The 10,000-nt window shown below is 39.1% G+C and overlaps 1 protein-coding gene and 1 non-coding gene across 6 annotated transcripts in view; both read right to left on the bottom strand.

Moving 5' to 3' along the window:
* LOC137980041 (uncharacterized) overlaps positions 1-10,000 on the bottom strand; it is a 42,057-nt gene that overhangs the window by 30,338 nt on the left and 1,719 nt on the right. For 2 of the 5 annotated variants that reach the window (XM_068827373.1, XM_068827371.1), the window contains exon 2: positions 8,994-9,911. In XM_068827373.1, the coding sequence (XP_068683474.1) occupies positions 8,994-9,660 (667 nt within the window). In that variant the 5' untranslated portion in view covers positions 9,661-9,911. Of the gene's footprint in view, positions 1-613; positions 2,530-2,742; positions 2,893-3,515; positions 3,708-4,586; positions 4,665-6,283; positions 6,461-7,451; positions 7,622-8,993 lie in introns of those variants that run through there. The other 3 variants (XM_068827374.1, XM_068827375.1, XM_068827372.1) reach the window with 3 other exon arrangements.
* Positions 5,754-5,826, bottom strand: Trnat-ggu (transfer RNA threonine (anticodon GGU)). Its single transcript has one exon. It is a non-coding gene; the product is annotated as a tRNA-Thr (tRNA).

Below are 10,000 nucleotides of genomic sequence, written 5' to 3'. Positions count from 1 at the left end.
TAGGATTGATTTTATTTAAGGAGGCCCAAACAGTTTAACCTTCCTGTTGCTATGGTGACCTATTACGCCACAATTATTGGTGAGCATTGGTGTTTAAAATGGTACTAAAAAAATGCCGTTATATGAATAAGTTTTTAATACAACGAACCAACTTAATGAAAGGGCGAAATCGTCGAGGGACGAGGTGGGTTGGCTTGCAACTTGAAGCGGGTGTCAATAGTGTCGTTAGTGTCGGTTCGAACTGAAATACAATAATTAACAATTAGACCCTTCGCTCTCAAGGGCCACGGGTCAATAGCCCATTCGGCACGACTTTTCGCGAACAAACAAAAAAATGTTTTCCTTGTGATTAACATGTCAGTCAATTCAGAGAACCTTGAATTTCTTTTCGCTTCACATTTCACTTTTCGTTGTGACCTTCGTATTTCTCCGCGTCACGGCTAATCATGAATCCAGGTTTTCGAAGCAACTTTTCCGTTTTTTGGGAAAGAGATGTAGATCCAATGATCATGAATGAAGCACAAGACCGGTATAGGCCGGGGCAGTTGTTTTGGAGCCACCATTAAAGCAGAAATCTGCAGCAATTTTCGATGAACACCTTTGTGCTGGAAAAGACAGTTTTTATTAGTTTGCGCCTTTTTAGCAAGAAAGAAGGGTTACTCTTTGAGCCTCATTAGCTGCATTTACGTTCAGAACATAACAATAAAAACCAATAAAAACTTGCTATGTCGATATTGACAAACGGAGAAAGTCCCCGTCCCTCGGTGAACCAAAGCGCCACTGATCGTAAATTCCCAAAAGAAACTTTTTTATGGCTTTTGGAAATTGGAAAAGACAGTTTTACTTCAATTTTGTTACTTTTAGTTACAGACAACAAGTTCGTTTTCAAAATCGCGGCCACAGTGTTCATGAACATTTAAGGGTCTCTAAGCATTCTGTGCGACGCGCCGTTTTCATGACAGAGAAGTCGAAATCAGAACAAAAACGTTTCTTTGTGTGCCTATTATTTCTCGCATTAGTCTTCGTAATATCTTCGGTTTAAATATTTTATGGTAATTTGTATTATAATGTCTATTGCTTATTTTTACTAAATTGTGAGGCAAACTCATTGTCGTCTTTGATGAAGACAACTCGCCATGTCATTCCGAATTTTCTTCGTGATGTGATAAATTGATAGCATAAATCGGCGTTTTCTCTAACCCATCAATGGCATTCGTTTTTATTTCAGTTCAAAATTAGTGACTCGTTCAATGAGATAGTCAGCACGTTTAAGTGATAGTGCAGGGCTAACCCTGCAGTCATGCACAGTTTAACCCTTAAATTGGTTAATACTCCAACGTACTTGGCTTAACTTGTCGTCGGTCGTCAAGATTGAAGATTATAATTAAACACGTTGTGATCTAATGTCTCCCTTTAATGAAGATATGCTTGTTAGATTTCGATTAAACGTTGCCCGTGGTGAGAACGCATGTTTTATGAGTCAAATGAGTCAATGAGTCAATGAGTCATGAGTCAATGAGACTCACAGTCAATATAGCAATAATTTGTTGAAGCCCTCGTTTAAGTGATTAGGCCTAAGCACTCTCTGAGATTTTAGCTTTCATTTTATGGTTTAATTAACTGCACTAACTCGTTGACTCATTGACTCATTGACTCATAAATACTTAACACTCGCCCGTGGTATAGCATCAGCGTTGTGAACAGTTAAGTTCATTTTGACGTGACATGCTCCTCTTCAGAAAGAACTCTTAAGTTTTCTTAAAATCAGTGTAATTTTGGTATCACCAATTCACTTTCTATTTCCTCGCACAGGTCTTATGATTGGGTTTTCATTTTATGGAATTGGAGGTTGTGGTCGATGACTGATGCCACGGAAAAAGGACCACCCTGGCGGGGGAAACAACTGTCTTCAGTCTTTAAAGTAAGGGTAGAAAATCCACGTGGACCCGTTTTAAGTAAACTAAGAACAAATGTCACGGTGCACTCATAATTTCTTCTACTTGAATGTGTTAATGGTACGAACAAGCAGTGTGAAAGAGCGCTGGCGATAAGCGATACCTGTATACCCACCATTTGAATCATTCTATGCGATTATTGCTCGGCAGTAGCAATGAGTTGTTTTTAATCGTTAACGTTCATCTTACGAAATCTTTATGGCAATAGGAACATGATTTTTTTCCTTTAAAGCCATGCGTTATGACATTGCGTATTTTAACTCTGAAAAATACTTTTGATAGAAATAAACTAGTTAAGCAACCCAGGTAGAGCTTGGAATCCCGATATTGTGTTTCATATTAAAGGGTAAGAACTTTATGGTACAAGTTAGTTAATTAAACCGCTTTAACCAATCGGGCATGACCAATAATGAAGCTTGCATGTCTTCTTCGGCGACGTCGACGTTGGATGAAAGAGGTTGGAGGCCCCTTTGCAGTTGCATATGTATTTCTGTTTGTTTGAGGAAACCGTTGACACAAGGTTATACTCTTGAGCGAAGTTTGTGGAACAGGTTACACCAATTATTCTTGATCCCTGCAAAAAGGATACAAAGATGAACATGAGAGACGACATCAGACATACCATATGGTAGCAGAAGCAGCGACTTTTTGTTTCTCGAATTTCCAAATCTTCCAGGAAGTAAATTATGGTTCTACGTCTTTTGTTTTGATTATCAAACATTACGATTCGGGCGATTATGGTCAATTTCTTTTGTCTGAATGGGTAAACTTGTCTTGACATACTTACTATTGACTCAGCTACGCTAGCGTCTGCAACTGTATCGTGTCCAGTCGTAGTAAATCCGATTTCAACATCGTATTTGCATTGACTAAAGTCTCCTTTACCGTTCAATCCCTGTGCAACACTAGGACCTGCCATCTTGCTGACGTTGGTGATCTAAAAAGTTGAAAATGAAGAGCAATCCTTGGATCGGACTTACTAAGAGTAACCTTAATTATGAAGGTGCTCACTCTTTTTGGCGTGGCAGTTTCCTGAGGTCTCTTCGCTACTAATTTAAAGGTGAAAAAGTACGGTTAAAGCGGGAAATACATGTCTTCTTATCACTTATAATATGTAAAGTTCAAAAGATCACAGATTGTGCCTCAAAGTCTTTCCAGGTAGGCTAAACAAGAGTTGTTCAGAAATCATGCTTTGGCAGAAGATATTTGAAGTTCATTTGGTCATGGATATCCGTAGCTTTGGGGTAACTTGTTTTGAGGATTTTTCTTAACCAACCTTACGGGAGATGTAGAGAGAGAAGTTTGATTAAGAAAAGTTTGGGCTTTTCGATGAGTAGTTACCTGCTTGCCTGATGTCGTTTCACGTTAAGTTTGAAGCTAAATTTCACGGTTTGGAAAGGATATTATGTGGGTATGGTTAATTCATGACTTCGGCTGCTCGACAATAGGATAGAATAGACTGGAATGGAATGCAATGGAATGGAGTGAAGTGGTTAAATGAAATGAAATAAAATGAAATGAAATGGACTAGTTTTCTGAGCACTAGCAGAATCTGCTTACTTTATTCACAAGTTCCAGCTGAGTGGCGTTGACTGCACTCCACATTGATAACCACGAAGCTGTGATCTGTTCTTGAAGTCTTTCACCAGTAGAGTTCAATGAGAACCATATTCGAGTCAACTCATTCTTCATTTCTCGGAGGGTTTTGTTAAATGACATCTGAAGGGGTTTTACGTCACCATAATCTTTTAGCTGTTGTTTTTCAAATTGAAAAAAAAAAGGTTTGGCTGTAATCAAGACTCTTCTGATTGCAAATCTGATATCAGGGATCAAACTGTTGCAGATTCCGAAACACGAATGAAACATGGTGAGTCATGTAGCTAAACCTGACGGAATCACCTCCTTCTCGCGTTCATGTTTCAAGTTCGTAAGTGTTAGACTGCAGGAGTAAGTTAAGTTGCGGAGCGGGCGAGGCAACCATGCAGCAACATATTCCAATCTAAAGTTAACATACTGGCCTCGGTGGCTTTCGTCTACTATTATGCATTTAAGAGTTACGCAGTGAGGTCTCTCTTTGTCTCAAAATGGCTTATTCTTAGCTTAATTGTAACGTTGAACTCTCCATTTTATTACACACGTTAGTAAAGTCTCGTTTAGTAGTAGAAGAAGTAGTAGAAGTAGTAGTAGTAGTAGTAGTAGTAGTAGTAGTAGTAGTAGTAGTAGTAGTAGTAGTAGTAGTAGTAGTAGTAGTAGTAGTCGTATTACTAGTAGTAGTGGTAGTAGTAGCAGTAGTAGTAGTAGCAGTAGTAGTAGTAGTAGTAGTAGTAGTAGTAGTAGTAGTAGTAGTAGTAGTAGTAGTAGTAGTAGTCGTCGTCGTACTAGTCGTAGTAGTAGCTGTCGACTTTAATTAATGCAATCTTAATTTATGCGACATGGAATCGAGGTTATTGGGTCTGAAGAGTCCGATAGTACAACTCACATATAAAACAATATCATGGAGTTTCAAACAATATCAGTTTCAAATCCTTGGGCTATAATAGTTTATCATTATGCTGCCGTAATCATTATGTATTTGTCTTTAATTGTTGTCTAGAAAAGACACCAACGGCCTTCAAGTACTAAATCTCTTACCTTTAGATCGATTGTTTGGTTTATTCTTTGTTCTCCTGAGTGGACTTTGTCTCTGAGGTCATTCAAACTGCTTTTTATCTGACAAAAAAGGAGCAAACACCAAATTGACCGTTAAATAAATGTCGCAGTTTAGTTCGACATTAAAAAGGCACACACGAGAGGCAAGCAACGTATGCGCCTCTCTATAGTAAGAGTCTGTTGATTGGTTGACAGTGTTTGATTGAACCTCCCTCGTGTAAATTCCATTTTTTTAGTTTATTCTCGTTAACAGACGGCTTCTAGAGACACAGGTGTTAGTTTCTATAGAGACTTTGTTCTCCCTGTGGTGCTGCGTCGGAGGGGAACCAGTGGAACACGAAAATTTGCTTTTGTCAAACGAGTTGTTTTTAAATTAACCACCGCCAGAAAAAATCGTGAGCCGGCTGACGTTTCAAGCGTTAACCCTTCGCCGTCAGACCGAAATGAGGAATTGAAGAAAATGAATTGAGGAGACCAAAAATCAACTCAAATCTAAGTTTCTGAAGGGACGATCAATTCCAACTCTGTTTTTTTTTTTTACGAAAGGAGAAACTGAAGAAAGAGAACCTCTTGCTGACCAGTAGAAAAGCGACATCTATTGTCGGGGCCGAGTCCGCTGGAGAATAACAAAGCGTGTGCTGTCACCACTACACTAACCCCTCATTGGCCAATTGATGGTTTGAATCTGACGTCACGGATGCCTTGTTGGTGTATAGAACAATGCATTAAAATGTCTTTTTGGAATGTGACTCTATTATTATGAAAAACGTGTGGGGCCATTTTCTATTGTTTTGTACTGTCCAACATGGGCGTTTCCGCATCACGTAGATGGGGACAGCTATTCTTAGAGTTATTTTCATAGAGTTATGTCGTAGAGTTAGAGTTAAGTTTCCAAAATCCTGAATTCAAGATTTTGGACTGCCAAAATCCTGAATTCAAGATTTTGGAATCACAAGATTTTGGACTTCCAAAATCTTGAATTCAGGATTTTGGCAGTCCAAAATCTTGAATTCAGGATTTTGGCAGTCGTTAACTCTAACTCTAAGTCATAACTCTACTGAAATAACTCTATCGAAATCAAATGAAACCATGTTGTCTCGAGTGATGAGCGCAAATTTCTATTGCCTCGAGAAGCCTGAAAAATTTTCAGGACTTCAACGGGATTTGAACCCGCGACCTCGCGATACCAGTGCGATGCTCTAACCAACTGAGCTATGAAGCCACTGACGTTGGGAGCTGGTCACTTCTGAGTTCACAACTTCCCGTGATAAGTAATTATGAGTGAAATATATATATGAAATACATCATATATTGCACTGCGGGTATGAAATCAAATGAAACCATGTTGTCTCGAGTGATGAGCGCAAATTTCTATTGCGTCGAGAAGCCTGAAAAATTTTCAGGACTTCAACGGGATTTGAACCCGCGACCTCGCGATACCGGTGCGATGCTCTAACCAACTGAGCTATGAAGCCACTGACGTTGGGAGCTGGTCACTTCTGAGTTACAACTTCCCGTGATAAGTAATTATGAGTGATAAGTAATTATGAGTGAAAGTTACCGAAAGTTAACCTCCATGTAGATGCAAACCAAGAATTACTAGACCTCTTGTGTTAGGTTGTATAGACTTGAGACGTAAATAAAGTGACGATTTAGTAGTACTACCCAATTCTGAATACCTTGTGAATTTTCTCTGTAGATGCATTTCCGGTGGCCCATAACGATCTTGTTTCTTCCCGCAGTTTTTGGTCAGTCTTGTTAACTTGGACCTCAATATCGAAAATCATGGTCATTAATCGTCTCTCGGACGAATTCAACATCATTTTGAAGTCTTCTTGGTGTCTTGAGAAGTTTGCCTATCATAAATTAATATAGAGGCGTGAATAGTTAACAATAATATTAACATTGATATTTGTAAGAAATAACTTCAGCCACCTTAATAGTGTAGTTAATATCAATTAGCATTAATAACAGGTTTACATCATATTAATTGCGTCGACGAAGGAGACGCTTTCTTATTGAGCGGTTGGGTATTCTGTGTGTTTGTGGAAGGCTTGTTCATGTTCCAAGCGCGAGAAATCGAGAACAGGTTGTCGGTTGGTTCCAAATAGCATCCAGCATGCCGCACGTTTGTTTTGCTCCATGCCAAACGTCACAATGGTATATTTTCGTCATATGGTCTCATGGTTTTGGATCCGACTACGAAAAACTACGAGGTAATATCGATCTTATCTTTCCTAAATATTTCGTAGATCAAAGACTGATCAGGGGAATATTGACTATTCCTGGAGCTTTTGCGACGCCTACGATTCCTGGAGCTTTGGCGACGTCTGATGTCCAAGGGCGTATTCTATCAAATTGTTGCTGGCACAAATCTGAAAATGAAACTACTCAATAAAATGAAATGAGTCGTACTTGACATAAATCAAGTGAAATGAGCCATTGTACTCAATCAAAAATAACGATTCCTCGAAATCAGTCACATGAAATGAGTCGATTGAATGAAACAAGAAATTTAGAGCGAGAAATCAACTTCCCATAACTCAGCGAGCAATCAAATCCCCATAACTAGTACTCAGTCTTGGAGTAAAATGATTAAGATGCTTTATGGAAACCGATACAGGTGGCTAAGGCCTCAAGGCGACGCACCATCGCGCAGAATGGCCGGACATCATCAATTATTCATAAGGCTCTCGCGTGCGCAATTCAAACACTGGTAATAGCTTAACTAGCTTTCAACACAAAGAAAATGCGCCATTTTGCCAAAATGGCTCGAGAGATTTCCCTTTTTCTGTAATCTACATTACTGCTAGTAACATGGTATCTATAAGAAATAACTTGAGTCACCTCAATGGTGTCGTTAAGTGTCTTCCATTCCGGCAGTGGATTCCTGATTTGGCCCAGCTCTTTCAATTGTTGTCGAGTGTTGTCTAATTCCTCTTTTATCTTCGAAAACTTTGATTCCAATTCTTGGAATCGCGGTGAAAAGTCAACCTGTTTTTCAGGTGATGCCGCATCTGAACGAAAAAAAAGTGAGATACTGTGAGTTTATCTAAGACGAATTGACGAGATCAGAGAAGTGATCGCAAAGCCTTGGGTTTTTTTTTTCTGATAGAGGCTGTTCTCAAATTATCCGCTAGGTTTCAGGCTTTTCCCAGTTCCCCTTCCCTTTGTTCGAAGGCCTGATATTTCAAACTGGTTTAAATTTAATTAATTACACTTGTTTTACCACAAAGTACAACTGCCTCTCCAATTGATTAGCGGAAAAGACCGGGCTAGCGGTTTTAAATATCCTCTTCAATCACATATTGTGTATTGCCTGTTATGTCTTGCCTTGTCGTGCACATATTTGCATACAGTTTTTATGACCTAAGGCACACGTCAGTGAAATGAGATGAAAAAAAAGTTCGATAGGAAAGTACTCTAGGTAGATTGGTATGAAGGTAGGTAGGTAGATAGATGGATGGATCATAGATAGTTTAGCTCTAGAGCTGAATTACATAGAGTTAACAAATGAACTCCAAGTAATTCTACAAAAAACGTAATCCTTGAAAACATTCCAAAAGAAACGTCTATATACATGCGAATACTGTAATTTGGAAATAGCGGGGATAGCGAAAGAGTAGATCATCAGGTGATCATTTTCATCATTTTTAGCTCGTTGTTTTCTCTGTTAGCTGCACATTCTGAGCAACTTCATAAAACAGTGAGACATTTGGGAATAAGAGAATTTTTATGCTTTTGTGACAAGCAAAAACTTGTCGTTTGGCCTTTGACGTTTCACGCAAATTAGTGCCATGCTAAATCTCCACACGACACGTAATCAAATTTTCGTTGTTATCAAGCAAGCAGATTATTTCGGATATTCAGTTCAGAATCACGTTGCCTTATTTTTCATCACAGTTTGTTCCCGCAACTAATTCCCTACAGATGTAAAAGAAATTTCCTAGTGGGCGGGAAAGAACATATAGGAGCGTGCTATCTTGTATCGCCTACTGTAAATCTCAATAATCGTTGAGGTAAAATTCGTCTCCGGTTGAGTGATTGATCATTTATCCAGCGATCTCTGTACCTGTCTCGGCTAAAATTGATGGTATTTTGTGATCATTTTCCAGGTCCAATTCATATAGATATCTTGAAACTCTATATTTCGAAACTTGAGGAGGTACTTTTTAATTTAAACACAACAAGAACAACCCATCTTGTTTCAGCCTACATGCAGACGAAGCTGGATCAGTACCTTAATCAAATAGTCCGTCAATATTTATCATTAAAAGGGTCAAAGCGTAAGCAAATGTAAGAAAGAAAATCATAAGTACGATCTCCATTAACCCGCATTAACTGCATTATTTTTTGCAAACATATTATTTTACCAAATTTTCAGCATACCGTTCACAGTATTTGGAGAAACCGTGATCATCCCGTTAAGTATCATCATCACCAAAGTCAAACCTGCAACGGCTGTGAAAAAAGTCAGGACTTGAAGAAGAGCAATTTCTCGAATACCAACGATACCACAGCAATAACGTCTTCCCACGTTCTGGTGTTTCGAGACATTAAAACGGGAAGGGGTGCTTTTTCTTTCTTCTTTACTGCTTCTCTTTTCCTGTTGCCTTTCCTCTCGTGAATCTGTTAAATTGGCGTAAAAACCAGTGTTTTTCAATTGATTGGCAGAACAGTCCGGTTTCTCAGTCTTGCCTCTCTTTCTCGACGGAGGCATGGCATTGCCGTATTGATCAGCTGCCAACGCATACTGATCGAAGTAAAAATCTTGTGAGCGGTTTCCTGCGTTTGGTATAGCTTTTCCTTCCTTACCCCAGCCAGCAGAGTCGAAAAAAATTTCTCGTCTTGGAGTTACAGCGGTGTGACCGAAGCTTGTATCGCCCAGGGGAACAAAGTCTCTGGAGGCGCATTTGCGTACGTTAGCCGTGTGTGTCAAATTTCCCGCGGAATCTACGTCGCTCCTAAATGCAAGATTGGAGTAGACATTTTCCAAGGATTCCATCTCAAAATTATATACAGGGTAGCTCTGGTCTTTCTCAGTAGCTTTCTGCATTCTAATAGAATTTCTGCTGCCTAAGCCACTTGTCTCTTTCTGGGGGGCATGCAGTTTAGTGACGTTGGGAAAGATGCTGATATTTTATTGCGCTCATGAAATTAAATACCAGCTGTTCATAAATACCGTATCTTTTGAGGCCCTCTTCATATGACTTCGGTTACCGGGGTAAAATTGGCTTCTGTTCCCATAATAACTTTCAGTGCGGTTACCGAGATGAAAAGTAGCGACGCGATCATTCAGGCGTCAACCTGAGAAACCACGAAATCCTTTTAAAAATTGAAAATAAATTAAACCGAAATTGACTATAGAATAAAAGGGAGGTAAGAATAATATTTAT

Source organism: Montipora foliosa, chromosome 12 (assembly GCF_036669935.1).
Source record: "Montipora foliosa isolate CH-2021 chromosome 12, ASM3666993v2, whole genome shotgun sequence".
Lineage (NCBI taxonomy): Eukaryota > Metazoa > Cnidaria > Anthozoa > Scleractinia > Acroporidae > Montipora > Montipora foliosa.
This window is presented reverse-complemented; position numbering and strand designations above follow the sequence as displayed.